Raw genomic sequence first — 23,961 nt, 5'->3', positions numbered from 1 at the left:
TTTGTTAGAGATTTTTTCAATTGTAGAACTGTTTTTTTTTGTTGTTTGCTTTTCTTTGTGGAGAATGTTTTACGTTTTTCAGTTTTCTGATATAGTTTAGAGGGTGTGAAAAAAATAACAAGACAATAATAACTGAATTCCTTGCTGCTGTTCGACTAACCACATTCGAGCTCTCTATTTTTTGTTTGTTTTTGTTTCTACTTCATTCGAAAAACCATTTCGTATCAAAAAATGTGTACATTTTCTTTTCATGCTTATCTATTTTTCTGCCACCAATCGTGTTACTAAATAGAATCGTTCTTCCGTTCCTTCTCTCTTGTATGTATAAGTTATATAATTAATCAGCCTAGTCTACGGTTAAACGTTTTCTTCATTTCTGTTGTTTTTTGTTTTGTTATCATCATAAGTTAAGGTAATAAACAGTTTAAATCTTACTTTTGCATTTTTAGCTCTCTAACTGTACTTTTTTGTTTTTTAATAAATAACGATTGAGAAGAAAGAAAAGTGGAAATTATTAAACAAAGTGCCGTTTCACTTTCTGTTGGTTTGTTAGCTTGCTGTTATTACTCGAAGTTTTTTTTTAGGAGTTTGCAAAACGCGTTTATCTAATACTTGGGAAGTTCAAGACGGGTATTTTACTTGAGTGTGTGTGGTGTGATCATTGAATGATGTTGGAGTGCGTTTAAGTTATTTTACGGACTAACAAAGATAATTTGACGGAAAGCTGCCAACATTCTGGCGTTTGATAAGTTAATATATTATATTAAATACAACAAAGCTTAAAAATGAGTCATAAAATCAAACAAAACTGGACAAATAATACAATAATAATAGTAAATGTAAAACATAATGGACGCGCGTTCATTTTCACAATTGTAAGTTGTTTTGATTATTACTTGCTGTGTGTGTCTGTGCAATAAATAGTTTTCAATTTGTCGTTAAAGCTAACAATTTGTTAATAGAGAAGAAAAACTCAATTCGCTGCCAACGTAACATCAACCGTTAAGAACTACTTTCCACAGAAGCACGTGGAGATACCAACCTTGTCCATCAACGGTTGCTTCACGCCGGTCGCCGCCGCACTGTACAGATCTTCCTCGCTACTGGAACTGGCCAGAAGCTACCACCAGTCTCATTTGAACTTGGCGCTGCGGCCGCCGGCGTGCGCCAATGTCGGACTGTCCGGGGGCGTTCCGGAGGCGGAAATGGTCGACGAGGCGGACGCAGTTGACGGGTAGTGCTGGTGATGATGACCCAGGGGCGGGTTGGAGGACGGGGCAGGGGCTGTGGTTACCAGCGGTTTCAGCGCTTTCGAAGCCTGTGGTTTGAACGGGTGGTGCAGTTTGCGGAGGGTCGCGGCGAAGGTTGGTCCAACGAAACGGACGCCATTACGGTGGCTTGCGTTACTTCCCGGGCCGTCGCTACCATCTCCGGGTGGTGGATCCAGGCTGGAAGAGACGGACAACCCGTTAGAACGACCTTAAGTTCAACTTGTAACATACCAAACTTACTCTTGGAGGACGTCCGGCTGTGATGATCAATCAGTGCAGCCGCCAGCGGGGCACTTCCGGTCGTAGATCCTGCAGGGTTGCCACCACCGGCCGTTACCGTACCCTGCGGCGGAATGGGGCTGAAAATGCGCGCCGTAAAGTCCTCGAAGGTGTTGCTCTCCTTGTGCCGCATCGAGACCGTCTCCAGCGAACGGTTGCGCTCCTCGTAGCTGTGGGAAACAAAGGTCGTAAAATGTTTCTTTAACTCTAACTAAAAATACTCACTACTGCTGGTACAGCGACAGGGCCGTCCGCTTGGCGCGACTCGCGTTGATGGCCGAGGCGCGCACCAAGCTCGCCAAACAGGAACCACCCACGACGACTTCGTCCGACAGCGGGCCAAACCACGGCACGTCCGGCTTTTTGTTCACCGTCACCCGGAACAGGCCGCTCTTGAGCGGATAAATCACGATCAACACGTCGCAAAACTCCGTCGGCAGAATGTCCCGCCGGTAGTCGCGGTTGTGCTCGCTCCACACGATGTGGACCTCGTCGTTGCCGAGGTGGCGCGTCTTGTTCAGGATGGATTCGGGAGTATCGGACGGCATGCGGGTCGATACGTGGTAGATCACCTCCAGGAACGGAGTGGCGTAGTAAGGCGCGGTTTGGCCACAACCTTGTCGCGGGAGACCGCCCAAAAACCCGTTGTGTGACTCTAGCTCGACCTCCCAGCCGAGCGCCGACACGAACATCTCGTACGTGCTGCTGCCGCAGGAATTTCTCAGGATGCTGTTCTTGTCTTCTTGCCCGTTGGCCACATAAATTACGGCCATTTTGTGCGTTTCGCGACACTTTTGGTTGTCCAGGTTGCGCAGCTCTCGGAGAAGCTTGTCGGTTCGCTGCAGCAGATGCGTCCGCTTGCGCCGTTCCCAGCCGGCCAGACCCAACTGGCTGAACAGGATCCGTCCGAATTGGAATGGTTTGTCTCCGGTCGAGGCGACGCTGGTGTGACTTCCGGAGGATGTGTTGTGTTTGCTGGTGGCGAGTGTTCCGCTGGAACCGAACGTGGCCGGCGGAGCGTTGTCATCGATGAAGGACGTGTACCCGACGGAACCGCCGAAGCTGTAAGCCGGAGATTCTCCGAGGAGGCCAACGATTCCGGCGTTCTGCCGTGCAACGTACTCCGTTTCCAGCGCTCGTTGGTTCAGAATGATCGAGATGGTTTGAGCTTCCAGATGTGGCCCCAACGGAGACGGTCCGGCAGTGTTCAGCGGGGATCCGTTGACGTCCAAACATTCCGGGCTGGTGTACCCGATGTACTGCAGCAGGTCGTCCAGCTGGTCCAAGTCCGGGGCGAGATCTTTCGCCACCGGCAACTGATGCACCGGCCTGTGTCGGAGCGTGTGTCGAAGGGGTGCGATCGGCAGTCCCACCGTGGACATCATGGGATCGATGGAAGCGACGGCGCCGGCAAACATCCGGTTCGAGCCACCTCCCGTGCGAAATTGGAATGTCGAGTTGTGTTTGTCTACGGAAGGCGAGTGGTATCTGGTATCCTCCACAACCGGCGTTGGTTCCCGGTACAGAATCGAAGCGTCCCAACAAGCCTTCCCGTTGAGATCCCGAAGCAGCAGTCGCACCTGTCGATTTGCGGTCACAAGCCCAGCGGTAGCCCCACCGCCAGGAAGCTTCAACGCGGACAACTCGATGAAGCTCGCCACAAGTTCCGGACTCAGCATCAGCAGCTGCAAGTTCGGTGAAGCCAACACCTGCGTAGGTCCCAACTCCAGCGAATCCCTATTGCTCATGACCGAGTTCTCCCGCTGAAGAGTCGTAATCGGAACGCTACCCGCACCCCCCGTACCAGCCCCCGTCATATCGTCCTGCTCATCAACCAGCGAACTCAACCTCGTCGCGCCGATTCCCATCGGAAAGTGGCCCAAGTTCGTTATCAAATGCATCGCCACAGTCTTCGCGCAAAGCCGAATCGCAGACTGACAGCCAGCGATCGACTCCGACGTTTGATAGGTCGCGTCCGAGCTCTGCTCGCGCACATCGTCCAGCGTGATCGTCATGTCAAAGTCCTCGTCCGTGGTGAACAGCTTGATCCGCTCGCCGTTGTGAATGCCCATCGCGATCTTGTACAACACCTTGAACACCACCTGAATGAGCGGCTCGTCCGAGTCGGAACTTTTTGGCCGCTGCAGCGTGTCCACCGAGAAGGACATGCAGAACTCACCGAGCGTCAGCAGCAGCGACGTGATGACCGTTTTGTCCGAGTCTTTCGGGTGCGGGACGTTCTGGATTTCCAGCGACAGGCAGATCGTGTCGATGATGAGCTGAGGGAGTCGATCGATCCGTTCGATTCGACGACCTTTCTCGGCGCATAGTTTGAGCGTCTCCGACGCTAGTCGTGCGATGGTTCGATGTTTGAACTGAAGCGCCTGCAGAATCACCTGGAATGCTTCCCGAATGCGTGGATTGACGGGGAGTTCTTCGCGATGCGGCAGTGCGTTCGAACTGGAATGATACTGTGGAATACGCTGCTTGAAGGTGCCGCTGCCGCCGCCATCGCCATTACCCGTGGACACTTGCGCGCTGGACGGATTGGTGAGATTTTGCAGGATCCATTGGCCGAGCGAGGCGATAGCGATGGAGCGCGCTTTGGCCGTGGGTTCGCGGCGAGCGCAGCGTAGAACGACGTTGAGTACGTGCTCCTGCAGGTCGGGACATTCCATCAGGTCGATGTTGGGTTCGGAGGGTTGGAGAACCGGTCCGGGGAGGGAGGTCTTCGGGAAGCATAGCAGGGAACCTAGAAGGCCGGCAACCTGGGCTCGTGGAGCGTGGGGGCCGGTTTCTGAAGAAGTTAGTACGATGGTCGAAGCGTGTACGAGGTCTAGCAGAAGCAGCGAGTGTCCTGGGAGGAGCAAACTCAGGAATCGTGGACCTCCAAGGTAGCGTAGTGCGGTGTAAGCCATTGCCCGATCTTCTCCGGACAACGCTTGATGTAACGCGTGGTAGAACAACGGAAGTTGGTTACTTCCCAGACAGGCTCCACTCCGTACGATCGTACAAAGCAGCTGCATGGCGTACAGCTTACCCTGGCTGTACTGTCCGTCCAAAGTAAGCGCGCCGTAACACCACGGCGCAACCAGCGCGATCGGCGGCACCAGATTCATCGGCGTAGGAATCGACTGACCGTCCATCGAAATGCCCTGATTCATCCGGATCTTGATCAAACTCTCCGTCATGTTCACCAAATACTGAAACACCTGCGCGTGCAATTTCGGATTCAAAATCTTATTAACATCCCCCAGCGCACCCAACATCCGACGCCACATAACCGCGGCCACGTCTGGCAACCATCCGCGAGCCGATCCTCCCGACAGGATCGACCTCCGATCCGCCGACACATTATTCTCATCCTGCGTGTCAATGCTCGAACTGTCCGCCGTCAGCACGTCAATCTGCATGGGCGAATCCTTGATCGACCCGCTCTCGATCCCACTCGAAGCCGTCGGTGAAGGACTTCGCGAGCCACACCGATAGCTATCGCTGTCCGTCCCCGCGGCAACTCCACCACCACGAGTCTTGCCCGGCGAAGGTCGGATCGAGTCCAGCGATAGCGCTCGCCGAAGTGTCGCCGTCGGCGGCGGACCCAGCAGAATCGATTCATCACAGTGCGAAAACCGAGAAACTTCCAAATTCTCACTGCTAATGCTCAGTCCCGAGTTGTTGGTCAGCATCCGGTTCAGCGAGTGCTCCACCGTCATCGGCAGCCCCGTCATGTGGTGCTGTCCGTTGGTTTTGTTGCGAACTCTTCGCCGAGCGCGCGACTTCCGGAACGGCGCCAAACTACCTTCGCTGTAGCTTCGGTTGAGGGACGGAGTTCCCGGAATGCTTCGTACGTGACTGGTAGAGGAGACGCGCACCTCCCCCGTGCCATCCTCGAGCGAGACCTTGTTACTGTTATTGCACTGTCCGGCCGCGCCGCCGCCGATGCTATCCGGGCGGTCACCCTGGCTAGCGATCGAGCTTTGCGTCCAGTTGGAGGGCGTGCCTCGCTTTCGTTTGCCTTTCTGTTCTGCAAGACGATCGAGCGGAAGATCCGAAAGGTTTATGTTGTAGACTTGCCGCGCGAGGACTCGCGTCAGCGTTTGCATCGTTTTGTCCCACTCGACGATCAGCTCTTCGCGGTGCGTTAGCGAGGAGAGGACCTTGAGGAACTTGTCCCACAGACCCGGGTTGACGACGACGTTTGTGTGGGCGCGGATCCAGGTCACGATCAGGGTTTGGAAGATGGGTTGGGCGAGGCGACCGCCGAGGTTGTTTTTCTTGGCGTTTGGGGGGGAGTTTTGCAGGATGACGGAGGTTACTTGGAGCAGTACGAGCAGCAGCTGTTCCCACGTTTTGGCCTCCATGCGTGTCTTCATAACCATCGTGCGGTAGATGTTGAGTACCCTTTTGCAGATGTCGGTCTGCTCGTCCAGCGGCGTTACGTACCCATCGCTGTGCGCTTTGGACTGGAAATGCAAATTCAGGTTGGCGGTGTTGACCATAAACACGTTCACGGCGTTGGTCACAAACACTTGCAGGACGTTCTGCAGCCCGGCTCTGATCATGACGTTCTCCTTGGAGATGGCTCCCAGGTAGGAATCGGTTCGCAGTCGTTGATTAACCGGGCGACCTCCGCTGTTTGGCTGCAACTCGCTGGAACTCCCCGAAAGCGATGCCTCACTGGTGTCCGGTTCCAGCAGAAACGGTGGCGGTGGAATCGTACTCATCCAGTCGCGGTACACGGAGATGGCAATCCGCATCGCTTCGATCTGACTCTTGGAGGTAAACGACATCAGAAACGCCTGCCGGTAGATTTCGTGCACAAAGTTAACCGTATCTCGGCTGGAATACAGCACATCACGCACCAGCTGCGTCTGCGTGTACCCCAGATTACTCAGCAGCGATGAATTCTCTCCAATGGCGTCCTCATCGATCTGCACGTTGTCCAACTTGGTGCTGATGTGCCTCTCGTGGGTGTACTTGGCGATCCAAATGACCAACACCACAATGCACGAACTCATCACTTCCTCCCGTTTGGAGATGTTACGCATCGCTGGCAGATCCATTTTCGGCTCGTAAATCGACGTCGAGTAGTCGAAACTGGGACAAAACACCGGCAAATACTGCTCCCGGAACCTGCTCAGCAGAAAGTTGAACGTCCGGATGTGCTTCTGGGGGTTATTGTCCCGCCACTTCAAACATCCACACGACTGCACCATACAGTCCAGCAGGATCTCCAGCCCATCACGCGGATCCGGCGCCGCCGTCCTCTCGTGTGAACTGGGCGGAATCAACGGTTGAATCTCCGGCGACTTGACCGGATGGGCTCCGGTGTCGTGAAAGACTGACCCGCCCAACTCGCCCTTCATGTTCGGGTGGTTCAGCACGTCCGTAGCGATAAACTCCGAGTCGAGCGCGAGCGGCCCCGTCTTGCCCTTCTGGGGCACCGTCAGCCCGGGGACCAGCTCGGTGAACATCCCGTGCACGAACGGCGGAGCATTATCCCCGAGGGCTTGGTACCACAGCAGGAAGTAGCGAACGCCCTCGCGCCGTAACTTGACGCTATTGCCGTAGTGGAGCAGCTTGGCGAGGATGCGGCCCAGTGAGTGCACCTGCCAGCGGCGGGCAACCAGCTCGGGAAGCAGACACAGGATCTTGTTGAGCAGCCACAGCGAACCGTCCAGCTCCTCGCGGTGGGTTTTGTGAACTGTTTTGAGAGGATGGTGAGAAGAGGGGAAAATTGTTGGTTATTTGAATATTTAATTCCTTTATAGAATCAATAATTTGTATTTAATAAAAATTGTTTTTTAAAGCGAACTTTTCACCAAAATTTCTGTATAAATCCTCCATTCTCTGGTCATGGACTCAATTAATGACATAAGGTACAGAAAACCGTTATTTCCATTATGCTTAAAAATTGGGATAGTTTTCCTTCATGATCCTAACATCAAATTGATCAGGACACCAAGAAACAGATTTCAAAACTCGATACATTCAAAACACCTTTTTATGGACAACTCTGAAGTTTGTAAAGGATGACGACTCCGATCTTTGTGCACCCTTTGACAAAGTTGTAGGGAATTGATTCCTACAAGAGTCTCAAACTTGGGCAAACTTGGGCGATACCTGCGCCACCTTTCGGCAAAATGCAGAAGCAATTGTTTTGGATAACGCACTTTTGTAAAATCTTATTTTTGGATACGACCAAATCCGATTTTATAAACATATTGTTTTAATTGATTTAAACTTTGTGGGATCCTTCCCTATGACCATTTTGTGTATTCGGTTCACCCATGAGCAGTTCAGCTTAAGATGTCCCCTACACAACTGAAACTGAGAAATGGTCAAAAATCACTTTGCTCCAATCTCACCCCCACTGACGGTACGAAGTTGTTTTTTAATGGTTTTTCATGATTTTATGATATGACTTTAGTTATACCATACCATCAACCTAATAAATCAATTAGATTAAAATAATTTTGAGCATTTAAAAGTGGTTGAAATTCAACAATATTTTTTCATATATAACCCTCTTACGCTCTTGGTAGCTCACGTGCTTCATAAATTTATAACTTCAATCTGTAATTTCTCGAATACTTAGAAACAAATTCTTCTTACACAAACCTTTTTTTTAATTTAATTAAATCAGTTCAATTTCCATCCAACATGTTCAAGGTACAAAAAGTCAAACAAATCTCAATGTTGATCTTGGCCGGAAGATGTAAATATCTTATTTTCAAATGATACAGAGAAACCTCTTTTTACGCGATGCGTTACGTTTTTCTAATTTGTCGATTTCTCTGGAACGACACAACATTTCGCAATCTTTTAAAAGCAATTTGTAGGTTTTGTTCAGAACTACAAAACGCTTTTTGAAGCATGCAAAAATAATGTATGGTTTAAGAAAAATCGACGAAACAAAAAGCGTAACGCCACTGCGTAAAAAGAGCATTACAAAAAAAAAGTTCAAGATGGTATGTCAGAGACATAACCGAAAGACATAGGACCAAGCAATTTTAACCCTTTCCCGCCCAGTGCAAAATCGAGATTTTTTACATTTTCCACATTACTCGTAACTGGATCAACCAAATTAGACGAAATTTTAATGGTTATTGGTTAAAATTCTGTATCAACTAATGCAGATTGAAGCAGCTTGAAAAAAATAATGGTTGCAGAGAAATTTAATTTTGAATCCAAAAATTAGTGGTGCTCTGGAGTAACCATGGGCGTTAGAGGGTTAATGAGATTGTTGATGTTTTTGGATTGCTATTGAAATTTAGAATGAGATTATTCAATTTTTGTTTCATAGATTTATCAGCAAAATTGTCATAAATGTTGCCCCAAGGGGAACCTTCCATGAGGGCACCGGCCACTCCACTGTTGAAATGGCCATTTTCATGATCAGTGTCAAAAACCATGAATTTTGATACCCATATTGCCACAACTCGTATTATTCTGTAGATGCCCCCCCGGGCCCGGGGAACCTGCTTTGAGAGTACCGGCCACTTCACGTTTTGGCCACCACTGTCGAAATGGCCATTTTCATGTTCAGTATCGAAAACCTTGAATTTTGATACCCATATTGCCACAACTCGTATGTTTCGGTAAATGTCCCCTCGGGCCCCGGGGGAACCTGCTTAACGAACACCGGCCACTCCAGGTTTTGGCCACCACTGTCAAGATGGCCATTTTTCATGAGAACCGCCACATCATGGCGACTTCCACCGGTCCGCTTGGTGCGGCTTCGTACGAAATTTCCTCCTTCTGCTGCTGGTAGTTCTTCCTGCTGCTGCTATGTCCTCCGCGCCGGCCCGATGTGCACAGTTCGAGTGCTCGTTCCAATGTGACATACATACCAAACAGCTTAGAACACCATACGCGGTGCCCGTGCTGTATCAAGAAGGTTGTTCCATGTTGCTCGGTTCTGGGCTGCAGCTCGCCAGTCTCCTAGGTTGCAGATCTTTCTTAGGTCCGCCTCGATCTGATTACCCCATCGTGCACGCTGCGCTCCTGCTCTTCGGCCAGTGCCGCCATCCGGTCGCGCGCGGTCAAAGAGCATCCTGACAGGATGGTCTTCGTCCATCCTCGCGACATGGCCAGCCCACCTGAGCCTCCCGATTCTCGCCAGGGTAACGATTGTCGGTTCTCCCAGCAGCGCGTGCAGTTCGTGGTTCATGCGCCTTCGCCACTCGTTCTGAGCTGTACGTACTCCACCGTAGATCGTTCGCAGCACCTTCCGTTCGAAAACTCCAAGGGCTCGTTCGTCCTCTTGCCGCAGCGTCCAGGTCTCGTGGCCATAGAGGGCAACCGGTCTAATCAGTGTCTTGTACAGGGTCAGCTTCGTGGCGCGTTGCACTCGATCAGATGTCAAGGTTTTCCGTAATCCAAAGTAGGCGCGATTCGCGGAGTGGATACGAGTCCGGATCTCTAAGCTGGTGTCGTTGTCGGTCGTTACCAGCGATCCCAAGTACACGAATTCGCTCACCTCCTCCAGCACATCGCCATCCACAGCTAGAGGGGTGAGTCTTGGGGGGTCAACGTCCTTTGAGCCCCTCCCTTTCATGTACTTTGTTTTCGTCGTATTCATGGCCAATCCAATTCGTCCTGCTTGCGTCTTTAAGGCGGTGTAAACCCTTTTCACCGTCTCTAGGTCTCTCGCTATAATATAAATGTCGTCCGCATAAGCAAGAAGTTGGACTGTCCTGTTGCAAATCGTGCCTCTCGTGTCTATACCCGCTCTTCGCACAACTCCCTCAAGTCCGATGTTGAACAGCGCATTGGATAAGCCGTCACCTTGTCGTAACCCTTGATGCGATTGGAAGGGGTCCGCTAGCTCCCCTGCCACTCGCACGTGACACATCACACGATCCAAGGTAGCCTTGATCAGCCGAGTCAGTTTGTCCGGAAATTCGTTCTCGTGCATGATCTGCCATAGCTGTTCGCGGTCGACTGTATCGTACGCTGCCTTGAAATCGATGAAGATGTGATGTGTGGGCACGTTGTACTCACGGCATTTCTCGAGGATCTGCCGGAGCGAGAAAATTTGGTCCGTGGTGGCCCGAGCGCCAGTAAACTCCGCTTGATAGGGGCCCACGAACCTCCGTGCGTACGGTGTCAGCAGACGGCAGAGGATCTGGGAGAGGATTTTATAGGCCGCGTTGATAAGCGTGATGCCGCGGTAGTTGCCGCAGTCCAGCTTATCGCCCTTTTTGTAGATGGGGCACACGACACCATCCATCCATTCTACTGGTAGTTTCTCCTCCCTCCAGATCTTAGAAATCACCAAGTGGATCGCCCTCGCCAACTGCTCTCCTCCATATTTGAAGAGCTCACCGGGTAACCGATCTTTACCGGCGGCCCTGTTGTTCTTCAGCTGCCTGATCTCCTTCTTCACCGTCTCCAGATCAGGTGCCGGGAACTGTTCGTCGGCAGCAGGCGGTCCAAGTTGGGCTTCAAAGCCGTCTCCATGCGCTACATCGCCGTTGAGGTGCTCGTTGAAGAACTGCTGCCACCTGTTCAACACCTCGCCTTTGTCCATAAGAAGGTTTCCCTCGGCGTCCCGATAAGTGTTGGCTTGCGGCGCATAGCCTTTGCGGGACCGGTTAACCTTCTCGTAGAACTTTCGCGTCTCGTTCTGCCGGAACAGCTTCTCCATTTCGGCGCGATCGCGATCTTCCAGCTGGCGCTTCTTGAGCTTGAAGACCGTTCTCTGCTGTTTCAGCGCTTGTTTGTATCTGGCCACGTTCTCATCAGTTGCAGCTCTCAGCTTCACCGCATAAGCTGCTTTCTTCTCGTCAAGTAGCCGCTGGCACTCCTCGTCGAACCAGCGCTGCTTTCCAACTCGGACCGTACTACCTAGCGCGGCTTCAGCGGCACTGCCGATGGCCGAGCATATTCTGCTCCATCCATCGTTGAGCGAGGCAGCGCCGAGTTACTCCTCCGTTGGCAGGCTCGCTTCCAGCTGCTGCACGTAGTGCTGAGCCGCAGCCGTGTCCTGCAGCCGCTCGGTGTTGAACGGCGGTGGGAGCCGGCTCCGTCGTCGGTGGTACGTCGTCGACAGTTTTGAGTGCATGCTGTATGCGTTCCAATGTGACTTGCTTTTGCAAAATTTTCTGCTTAAATAGCCGCAGAGCCGGAGAACAGCACAAAAGGGGCGCGGCCTCGAATGCATACGCTCGCTCTGGTCATCTGCCCGATTTGAACTGAAAAATGACTCATTTCGATTGCATGTTTTAAGCGCTTTAACTATGTTTAGTCAAAGTTATTATGTAATAAAACGATTGCTTAAGTCTTCCTCCAGAGCACCAAAACTTTGAACTCAAATATCTCGGAACTGACACAACTTTTCATGGTGCTTTAAGATGCAGGTGTTCATGTAGAATGTATACTAACGTCTTCCCAAATTTCATCAAATTTGGTTTAGCACCAGCAAAGTTACAGTGCGAAATGTAAACAAAAATGGGCCAATTTTAGGGAAATAAATAAGACCTGTTTTCGAAAGCCCGTAAAAATTACCAAACACCAAATTTTATCAAACAAAAAATGTTTTGCTATCATTTGAGCCTTGGACAAGAACCCCTGTGAATAACATTGTGAGTTTGGACCGGTTTTAAGTGTTTTTCAAACTTTTTCATTTGGTGCACCAGAGCACCACCTAGGCATATGAGCAACTAAATATTCAGGAGCACTTTTTTCTAAATTACAGAAAAAGCTTATTTTTATTAAAACAAAAGTTTATAAACGTTTTGACTATTCATAAACAAGACAAAACATTGTTATTAGACCGATAGTTTTATTATTTTCCTCATTTTTCATGAAAATGGTTGTTTGTGGGTTTTGAATGAGCCAATCAAAGAAACCTGAAAATGCAGAGATTTTAGAATTTGTAGTACTTCAGAAATATGGTCTTACAGCAAAGAATAAGTAGCTTTTAACACATTTCGAAGCGTTTTCAAACAAATGAACCAATAGATTTGAAGAAAACGAGATTTTGTGGTTTGAAAAAAAAAAGTTGCTCATCTTCCTGATGGTGCTCTGGTGCACCACTTCAAATTAAACTTTTTTGCCCCAATTCGACGTTTGTGGGTTTAAGCCATTTACTATTTTTACGATAAGCAAACAGCTCTGGGCGTTAGAGGGTTAAGTTGAGCAAGTCTGAAATCACGCTTAATTTTGCTAGCTGCTCGAGCTAGACTTTCCAGATCGATATGAATCATGCAAGCACGGACAGCATTCAACGCGAAAAAAAGAACTACAAAAAACAGCGCAAACCAAAGTTCGAACAATTAAGCTTGGCGTCAGTACACCAAAAAGAGGCAGCGGGTTAACGACACTCAAACATTCGATATCAAACAAGCCAATAACAGGTCGAACGGGGAAAAAGAAGAAGAGAATCGAACACCCCGCAGAAGCAGCACTTACCGATATGGAACGATAGTTCTGGGCGCAGATTTGCGATTTGCGGTTCCGTGCGGGTGGAGAAAATACATAGGTGTGAATTAATTTTTTTTTTTGGGTTGTTGTTTGATTTTCGCTTTGTCGCATTTAATTGTACTTTTTGGTTTGGAAGTCAAGGTATTAAACGATCAAAAATCAAATGAAATTGAAATAAAAAAAGTTAAAGTATCAATTTAGTTACGTAAATCGTAACATCGAATCAATGTTCCGCAAACACAAAACGTTAGCTAACGCTCAATTTGAGTAGGAGGGCATTATGGAAGCACCACACAGTCAACATCACCACGCTGCTGATCTGGACTTGACATTGAAAGCGAAGTGTTGCTGGGTGTGAATTTTTAAGCTTTTTGTTAAGTTTGAAAAAAAAAACCAAGATCTTACCTCGTTGGCGCAGATTGGTTTCGGCCTGGACGAACGTGTCGTACAGGATGTAGTACACATGGCTGTAGTTGGCTTCAAACAGATTCTTTGCCTCCTCGGTGTCCACATGTTCTGAAACGAAGAAGAAAAACAGATAAAAATTGATTGTATAAGAAGAAGAACTAAAGAAATGTTCAAATGTATTAAAAGTAGTCGATTCCGATTTTATCATACTTTTTCGTATTCATTTTTTTAATAAAATTTTAATTTACCTTATCTTATCGTATTTGATTTTCAAACACTTTAACCACAGAAACATTAATTATTTCAGTATTGATTATCTGATAGTGCTTGAAAACCAGTGGTATGTTTGTATTTGCTAGTAACAGAAGATAACATTGCAAACGATAGATAGATAAAGAAAAATTGTTTTGTTGAATTGTTTTTCAAAAAACATTCGTGTTTAAATCATTGTTCAACTTACTAAGCAGCAAAACAAGTTCAAAACAGCCAAATCCGGGTGAAATCGATCGGCGCAACAGGTTGCGAATGTGCGATGAATTTTAAACCAATTTGTTACTTTAGAGAGTTCAATATTCTCGCCTTTCATGTCTGCTAAGCTAGACCTGACGGTGGTGTGGTAAGTAAGTAAGGCTGCTACTGTATTTCACTTGCGGGCACACACCGACAAGACAAGAAGTAGCAACTATATGGTTTGGTTAGCCTGGATCTAACTGTACACAGTTCCAGTGCAAACAGAAGAGTCTGCCAGTGGAGCTTCTTGCTTCACGATGTACGCACAGAATAAAACATTGTTCGTAACTTTTCATTCTGTTTGTAATTAATTACTCAGATTAAAAACTTAAACATGCTTGTCTGTCTTGGAATTGAAATAATTGGTAATTTTAATTATCATCACAACTTCTGAAGCATAAATGTGAGCTTTTTAAGTCGAATGCATTCGATTGTTTATGGCTTTTCCACAGCATCTCGTTACCCACATCAATTAACCCCACCTGTGCAAAGCTATTCTGGAGCGGCATCCAGCTTTTGCTTACACTCGACGAATGTGTTTGTGTCTATTTTTTTTTTGTCTTTTCCATAAGCGTGTGTTGCGTTCTGGTCTGAGAAATAGGTGCGAATAGGTATTCAGAAACAATCCGGGTTTTTTTTCACCTTCATTCCTTCAGAATGTTGTGGTGTTTGCATCGATCCACATTTACATACATCTTGGTTTGTTGTGGTTTATTGAACGAGTTTTCCAGATGTAGTGTTTGGCTGCCAGTGATACTTTATTGTTTTAAATTATGTTTAAACTGATCAAAAATTCAAGTAAAAAAATAATTTGAAGAAATTCTAACGCAAGTAGCATACTACCCATATTCGCATAAAACCATAGTAACAGTTCAATAACGCGAATTTGCGATTGTAAACAGTCTATCCCTTTTGCTCAAGTGACAGTTCACGTCACGTAAGAGGAGGATAGACTGCTTGTTTACAATCGCAGATTCGCCCTATGAACTGTTACTACGGAAATGTGCCATTTGCAAAACGGCAAGCTGGCAACACTCAATTCATGTTCTGGACGATTCCAATCGATCCATGCCTCTGTGCTTTCTTATGCTAACTAGATATGAAAACCAGTCAGCTTAGTACAAGATAGTACAGAGACATCGAGATACAGTACTTGTTCGGTAACTGGGCTACTTTTTAACTGGGCGCTCGCCCACTTAAAAAGCAGATAAACGTCGAAAAACAAAAACAAACTGAAATTATCGAGGGGCCAGTGCACTATGGTACATTGGGTGGCCAAGTTTCAAAAAAGTGACCTTCTCCAAATATTTTTTGGTATTTTTTTCTCGAAAGTAAACATTCTAACTAAGAAAAATCCAAATTTTCAAAGCTCTAAGTTTGTTCATTACGGAGATACGCAAGCTGAAAGTCAAAAAATGGAGTAAAAAACTAGCGTTTTTCGTAAAAAAGGCTGATTGTTTAATTTTAACATAGCTCAGCCATTTTAAATGTTTTATTAGGACAAATATACATCGTTGGAAAGGTAATGAGATAAGCTTTGAAACTATTAATAGATAAAATGTCGTTTCCGAACCAAAAACTGAAGTTTTCATCAAATAACTGGAGCATTTTTTTGACAAAACTTATTTTTTTGTGTTTGTTAATCGAGCACTTTTTTTGCTAACCGATGCTAAACATGAAACTAAGATCACTTGAAAGATTGGATCTAACATTTACGTTTTATCAAAATTTGCTGCAATCTACATATGCGTCCGTTTATTTCACTTGCTTTGCTACCTACTTCGTGGGCATCGTCGCTTCAAAAATCAATACAGGTCTGGTTTCAAGAAGTTCGAAATGACTTTACAGGAATTTTCTGTTGCCTACATTTAAAATTGAGTACCTTAGTCAAAATAAGGTATTCGTACCGAAGTTTCTCAAGCGAAACTGGAGAATCTCAGTTTGATACCGGAAAAAGTATTCATCAAAATGTTGACTTAGCATGATGAATTTCTGCGATCAATCCATGAAACTGATCCACATTTAAGGTGAAATTTTAAAGGATCAGAAAAATGGCCGAAAAGGCTGCCGTCTTTTGACCTTAATTTCAATCAATGATTACAAACATAACCTTAGCCTCGACTGCCTGAGAACAACCTTGACCAGAATAATGGTTTTTTAAGCACTATTTTCCACCTACCTTTACCAAATGAAAACTCCAGGACCATATGTTCACCAATGATCGAATGCAGGATATTTTGTTAAGATTACTCACTTAAAAACGTTGGAAAGTCCTGAAATATTGCGCCAGTACAAATTTTCAATCGCTGGCTTCTTCTTCCCAAAAAAAAATTGCCGTCTTCTTCACAAAAATTGGGCTCTTCATTATTTCACTGAAAACTCCGATAACCTCTCACTTAATGCACTTCATACCACTAAGCAAGTCCTATTTTGGCGAAAACTTGCAGGAACAGTAATTTTGGATACTTAAAAAAACTTTATTTTCCTCGTAATTTGCCGAAACTTCCGAAACCCGAGCCTCCGAACCGAGCAAATTTTCGTTTTCTTCTTCTCTGTTCTTGCACAGCAAGCTGAAAATCATCATTTCTTTACAAATATTTTGAAAAGTCGTACCTAAAACCTAGTCAACTGCTTTAATTTCCTTTGTACAAGCCATTGCCAAACGTTCTTTGATCACGGCATAAAGGGTTGCCAGCAGCGTTCAGCTTTTAAATGTACAATAATACGAATATTATTTAATTTGTTCTGTTAAAATCCACTGAAAAGCAGCAGAATTTATTTATTCAATAAAACACAGAATATATTGAGTAAAAAAGTCACTTGGAGCAAAAATTTCAACCAAATTCAGAACAATCTAATTTGATATAATTTTGTTCGCCCTTGACTTGGCATCACTGCTTATTTCAGCCAATCAGGAGTCTTGATCTTTCTGACAAGTTGTTGTTGTTGCTTTGTTTGTTGATTTTGTTGAAGTGGTTCTGGCGGAGCGAATTTTTCTGGGTTCTTTTCCGGAACACAAATTCGGCAAAATACCGGATCTGGCCAATCGGTGGTGGAGTTTTGGCCGAAGTCGGTGGTAGCCTCGGGGAAGCAGAATTGCATCGCACCAAGAGTGAGTATGGTGCGATTTCGATTCCGATTCGATTTTTATTATATTTTTTTCAGCAAATTACAATTGACGACTGGTGTCATTCCCGTATCAGTGCAGCCTGCCGGAACCGTTTCCGGGTCATCCGTGAAAAACGTCGCCTGCAGATTTGTAGTATGTGACCAAGAATGCGTTGGACGGAACGGACGGATCAGGATTCGGAGCGAGATGATAGTGGAGGGAAGAAGAGGTCCGGGAGAGGATCTTTGCCGACGGTCAGAGAAAGTGAATCTATAAGGAGTTCCAACCTACACCACCTGGCCTGGCCCGCGATCTACCCCAGGTGACCAAGTCAGACGGGTGTAAAAACGACGCCGGCGACTGCGGGTCGCAACGACCACGAACTCCCGCGCATCACCCACAACACCAGCCAACCCACAGCAGCAACGAGAACAACAACAAGCGTTAGTAGAGTGAGAAAGAAAAGTGCGCGAATCTAAGCCACGAGCGCTCTGGTCGACGAGGCACTGCCCCGATCCTGGTCCGGCTTCCAGCGTAGCTCACGACCGTTCATCTGGTCCGTAGGGAACCCTGAACCCGGGTTCCTGAGCCACTGGACCCGGTTGTGGCCGTGATCGAGACAACTCGACCTGTGGCCGGTTTGTAGGAGGTCCATCAACCCTCCGAGCCAAGGAACCGTCACCCACAACTGCCACGAACGCACGTCTCTGCAAGCTGATTGACCCTGACGGGCCCCGCTGATGAAAACCGCCCGATCAACCGCTCGGAGGCTAGTTAGCCGCGGCCGTGTTCCGGTTCTACCCCCCCCCCTCTTCCTTGGTTGTGCGTGAATTCTTTTAGCTGCGTGTGTCCAGCACCTCTCGGATCCGCCCTGCCACACCTACTGTTCACCCTACCCAGCTCGGTGACATCCGACGACGACGTCCCCTTTGAGCGCTGGCCTTGAGACGCAGGTCGACCTGGTTGGTCCCGCGTACGTGAGCGCGGACTGGGGATGGCTACCTCGGCAATCGGCCGCTCCCGCGAACTTGCCCTGTGATTTCCGGTTAGCCTGAATGCCCTCGACAACCCCTGAGCGCGATTCCTTAAACGCTGGTCGACCTGATTGGTCACACATTCGAGCTCAGGTGAGTCGTGCCCTCGCGTGTTCGTGATGGAAGCTGCGCAAACCGTCGGCGAACGGTCAAGAGTGAGAAGCTACTATTAACTTAAAATTAGATGTAAAAACTCAATTACACTCTTATATAAACATACACCTAGACGTTAAAATGAAAATTAAAAGCGCTGCGGCGCATTGTAGAGATAGTTGCGACTTTTTAGATCGGTCCGCAAGTAGATTTAGTTCGTCGGAGGGTCGTTGTGGAAGCGGGAGAACTAAGAGGGTAACCCTTGTCGGGAATCCCGCATTTTAGCCTGTCCAGCTCGAAGTTTCTTGTTGTTGGGATCTGACGGTGACTCGGTGGCGAGTTGCCTTGGTATGGCCTGCCCTGAGGTCTCATGGCCGGGTCGGGCATCACATACCAGCACTTCCACGGCCCTTCCGGCCTAGCGCAGAAGTGGAAGTTGTACCCCAAAATCTCCTATCCAATTTCCGCCCGTTACAGCCTTCTATCGGATGGAGAAGTAAAACGTCCCGGCCTTAGTTGTTGTTAGGTCGTTAAGTCATTTCAGGTGTAGGAGTCGTCTCCCCCGTATAAGGACAATCAACACACCAAACCTAGCCTGCTCCGGTGGAATCGCTGGCGGCGGTTGGACTCGCAATCCAATGGTTGTCAGTTAAACTCCGGGGTGGATGGTTCCTTGGAGTAGAAAGAGGTTTGGGTGCCCTCCCCAATCAAGCCTTCGGACTCCAAGGTTCGAGCAGAAACTTGCAATAGAGACCACCTGTGGGTCGTTAAAGTGGATGGTTTGTTTTTGTTAGTCGGGATTACACCCCAACTGGGATTAAAATATTCTAACAAGTTGTATGTGCCATATTTAACGAATTATTTCCAGTAAAATTTACAAGAAATTTTGACAATCAAAACTATGTGTGATTTCAGTTAGTAAACAAACTCTGTTAGTAGTGGTGTGTGCTGGTTTTACCAACACAAATATATTGCAAATGATTAATGATTTCAATGATGGATGAGAAAAAGAAGAATAAGAATAAGAAGCCCAAAATAGATTTGGCCCGATTTCACCTTAAGTTCTATGTTGGTTAGTACAAAACATCATAAAAAGTACCTTTAACATATGCTGAAGCTGTCACAAACTCTATAATCAAATGAATTTTAAGAATATGGTTTGTATTTTATCGTTTTACTTCATAATTAATATTTTGAATAAAATTATTTTTTCTGTTATTTGATTTAACAATTAAAATTTTCGCAATTTATGCCTGTAAGGGTAGGGGGTCTCAAGTTATATGGCATGGACTCACAAAAGAAACACTCAGCAGTAAATAATAAATATTTGACTTAAAATGAATTTATTACGCTTAACAAAATTTTGTTGGAGGGAAGGAGGAGAGGGGGGGGAAAGAAAGAGGAGGGAGGGGTTGTGTCTTTAAAGTGGGGATGTATTAGCTTATCCATAATTTAATAATATAAACTTTCAATACAATATATATATACAATTCTTTTGCATTTGCAAATGTATGAAAAGACTATTTATTATAAACAATCAACTATTGAAAAACATGAAAAGTCATAAAAATCGACGTATATCATTTCAATACCATAAAATTACCCAAATTTGTATGAAAAAAACATTTAAAAAGCAAAAAAATAATTTGGCCGCCTGTTTGTATGGAGATGGCCCATAGTGCAGTGGACGCAAACAAAACAAGTTCAACAAGTTAGATATAATATTTTAAGTTTTTATGAAATTTCAAGTCAAAATTAAAGGAAAATTGGGGGTGCGCTGGAAGTGGGGACGCGAAGCCGTGATTATTCAGGTTATTTTTTTTGTGTGCTTTTGTGTCGCTGTTCGTATGTGGTGAGTGCATAATTTGTAAAGGGAGCGCGTGGTCGTAAAAAATATTCAGAGTGAAAAGTACTTTTTTGTATGTGCCTTTTGTCGTGTTTTTATGTGTGCTATTTCTTGCTAGCAATGATAATATCAGTCTTTCTTTTATCATCGTTGATCGGAGGGCACGCCGCCGGTTGAGTTTGTCGTAGTAATTGTGTTGAGAAGTAACAGGGTGTTAATTGTGTTTCCTACTTAATCGATTGCGGGCGGCGAGGCCACGCTCTTGCCTTACTGAATTATTTTTGTCTTGAGCGTAATTTTCGTTGAGTAATTGATGTTTTTTTTTTTGTGCTTTTGTAATCTTAATCAATTGTTTTGTGATTTTCAAAGCCCTTCCTATATCATCGTTGATCGGAAGGCACGGCGTCGGGTAAATTGTGTTTACATTTTTTAAATAAGGTTTTATTTTTTTACGGTGACGTGGAACGTCGAGATAATAGTGGAGCAAAATAACTGTGTGTGAGTGATTTTGTGTGTTAACCAGAAAGACCTTCCCATTGCATCGTTGCTCGGAAGGCTCGCCGACGGGTCTGTTATGAAAGTCCTCCCCATAGCATCGTAGCTCGGGAGGCATCGAAAAGCCAAAACCTTAACCTACTAATTAAAAAAATAATAATCACGTGATGCTTGAAGGAGATGCTGTGGATTCAACGGTCTCAGAACGGAATCAACAAGTATATAGCGAAAAACTATGTGCTTGATGAGTCTGCAACTTCAACTTTCGGACTAACATTCCTCCCTTTAGTTGAACTGCAGGCTTCTTGGGAGGGCGCCGGTATTGACTAATAAAGTAGGGATCTTCAGAGGATAAAACAGTGAACGGATGGTTGGCTCACACTTATCATTTTTGATTCATTGTTTAACTTCAGCTGACCTGTCAATAACGGAGTAGCAGCTCATTGGCAGTCAACCATGCTCATGCTGCTCAATTTCAAGTCAAAATTATAAGGAAAATTGGCAAAATTGAAAAATGAGCAGGATATCTTATGCATCGGTGGTCCCCTCGTCATATTTCTTCCAGCCCAATTAGCGAGCAGCATTCGGTAACTGGACTACGCTCTCAGCCCAACTATCGAACATGTACTGTATTGAAAATTTTTATGGATATTTTTTCATGAGATTTCTGCAACGTCTTAGGCTACTTCCACGAAATAATTAGCCCAAAAATCGTTAACCTTTGGGGGATATTTCTCTATATTGGGCCTAGTACCTAAATTGGGTCTACCAAACATAATTAAACAAAATACAGGCTCCTGGCCGGTACCTTGCTAACTTCAGGGATGGAAAGGTATGTTAGTAATACCTACTGTCCAGACTCGATTATCCGAAGCCTCGATTATACAAAGTTTCGATTATCCATAGTTTGATAATCCGAAGGTTTGTATGGGACTTCGGATAATCGAATCACGAACAAAAAAAAAACGTTTTTTTTTGCAACGCCGGTAGTAGTTTGAAACCTGATTTTACCTGTTCCTTCTATTAAACGGTAGATTGATAGGTCTGTTGAAGATTGCCTGGTTTATTGAAATTTTGCCATATTTTTTTTGTTAAATAACTTTTCTGTCCTATTTTATATTATATTAAAATAAAATTATTTGGCATATTTACACTGACACATCCAACCACAACATATTCGGAGCGTTTAGTACGGTATGTCCGCGCATCTTTCCTCCCCTGTAGATTCTGTGAAGATGATCCTTTCACAGAATTCTCTCTGCGGTAAACACAACGCAGTAGGGCTGGCCGCATTAATTTGTGTATTACATTTTCGGGTGTTCTCGGATGTTCTGCAAGTTTTAAAATTGACAAGAAAAGTGCTTAGAGCGTAATCAAATCACAAGACATTCCACCATGCTTCCATCGGAATGACTGCGTTTATGTCAGATTAGATTTAAAAAAAAATCTGGTTGTAGACTTTGTAGACATATTAACCCTTATGTTAGCCATTTTTGTGTACATGGAGTCAGTTCCACTCGATAATGCCATTTGAGAAGGTAAGTGTTTAAAATATTTTTTCGTAATTTAAATATCGCTGTATCTCGAAACCCTTGCACCGTATTACTTACGAAAAAAGAAACTGAAAGAAAGAAAATACGGCACTTTCATGAGATTTTGTGATTTTTAATTAAGTCCAAAAAGCGAGCTGTTGAATACTGTTAATTGAATAAATATAATTATTAGCAATTTGCATAAAATTAAATATTAGTGTTGAGTCCGCTAGTAGGCATCACATCTAACACCTAGATCTTACTCATCGAATCGAACCCGTCCCACAAGTTCCCCAAACTAAATGGCAACTTTGCCACCAGACCGCACACAGCGAGATGAATCACAAACACATCGCACACCTCACACACCTATTCAGTTTTGTTGCGTGTGTACCTACTGCCATTCACAAGTTCGTATTTTTGTATTCGTGGATGGAATCGACAGAGAAAGGCCACTCCACAACATTACCACCACCTGGGAAGGTGCGGGGGTGAAGACGCGAGCAACAATATGTAAATTTGGCCAACCTTCCCTTCTCCGGGTGTGTTGTGTTCCCTGACTTGCAGCTGGAACTTACCAAGAATCGTCTTCAGGTGCCGCAGCCGGGCCGTCGAATCCTTTTTGCTGTCCTGGATTTTGGCCGTCGACTTTTTCAGATCGATGTTGGACTTTTTGGTAAACATCTTGCTCTCGAGAGGGTTCCGTGACTGTCTTGGGCCCCCACCAACCCCCTCCTCCCCTTTTCCTTCTTCTCCCTCGCACGAGGACCACTAGGTTACACTCGGAGCGACCACCCCCGGGGGCGCAACACTAACCACCATTTGGACACACAACACACTCTTCCGGAATGAAACGGGATTTGCTGGTCCAGGGGGCACACGACGGGTGGAAGGGGTGTGAGGGAGGGCACTTTCTTTCACCAAACCCCAATCAGGTCAACACGCACTTGTGTTCGGAAATCACTGCTCCCGGTCCCCGGCGGATACTTCGCGACGATAATCCGTAATCTTTACTTTTAGTGACGTTCCATGGGTTGAAATTGCACCAAGAATACGCAAATAATGGCTCGAAATCGAACGGGAGAAAAAAGTTTCACTTTGCTGCGTTTTTTCCTCCTCTCTTGTGTGTGGATGACTTTTCGCTGCCGTCGTCGTCGTCTCGCGAAAAAACGAAAACTGCTCCACTTCACTTTTGACAGGTGAGGTTGTTGTTGTTGTTGTTGCGAGGGGCAGTGTTGGCAGTTTGACGGAGACTCACTCACACCAGTTAACAGTCTGGACCCGAAGCCTGATTTTTCTGTTACATTCTTATTGGAATTCCATATAAACTGTAACGGGAACAGCAGGCACCGGGTCCTGACTATAGAGATATCCAGGCGCGAGAGTGTGTTAGTTTGTAACAAAATTTACACGCAGACAAAGGCAAATCGAGTAGAATGATTCGTCTGTCAAAATCAGCTGTGTCCTTTGTTATACCACGAGCACGTGGTAAACAGCTGGTTTCTACAGACGATTGATCTACTCGATTTGCCTATGTCTGCGTAAAAAAAGTGTAAACAAAATCAGCTGCTTGGAATTCAGCCAATCACAATCGTTCAAAACCAAAACAATACTTCAAATACAAATACTAACACAGAATGATGGTGTGCGTGAGAGAAACCGTGGATATCTCTATTAACTCAATCCGAATTCTGAAACGGAATCTAATTAGAATCGTATACGAATACGGTTCCGTGTTCGAACCGGTTGTTGCGTTTGAAACAGAATTTGCGTACGATTCTAATTAGATTCCGTTTCGGAGGATCGCAGCAACCGTGCGCGAAGTCGGAAGCGAAAATTTTTAGCTGTCGTTTTTTCACCCTTTTTTTGTGAAAAAAAGTAAATATTTTAACGTTATGAAGATCAACGCAAAATTTCTGATGATGACCAGTGGAAGTTTTGGAAGCGGAGCTTT

General features: G+C 45.9%; 1 protein-coding gene across 1 annotated transcript; it reads right to left on the bottom strand.

Moving 5' to 3' along the window:
• Positions 1 to 177: 177 nt before the first annotated feature.
• LOC6039601 (probable Rho GTPase-activating protein CG5521) lies at positions 178 to 23,199 on the bottom strand. The gene is given in 7 exon segments (XM_038256071.1): positions 178 to 1,350; positions 1,353 to 1,448; positions 1,512 to 1,720; positions 1,776 to 7,254; positions 12,969 to 12,986; positions 13,386 to 13,496; positions 22,586 to 23,199. Coding segments are annotated over 7 exon segments (6,237 nt in total). The 5' UTR covers positions 22,692 to 23,199; the 3' UTR covers positions 178 to 1,132.
• Positions 23,200 to 23,961: the final 762 nt, after the last annotated feature.

This window comes from Culex quinquefasciatus, chromosome 1 (genome assembly GCF_015732765.1).
Source record: "Culex quinquefasciatus strain JHB chromosome 1, VPISU_Cqui_1.0_pri_paternal, whole genome shotgun sequence".
Lineage (NCBI taxonomy): Eukaryota > Metazoa > Arthropoda > Insecta > Diptera > Culicidae > Culex > Culex quinquefasciatus.
The sequence above is the reverse complement of the archived record's forward strand: the minus strand, read 5'-3'. Positions and strand labels throughout refer to the sequence as shown.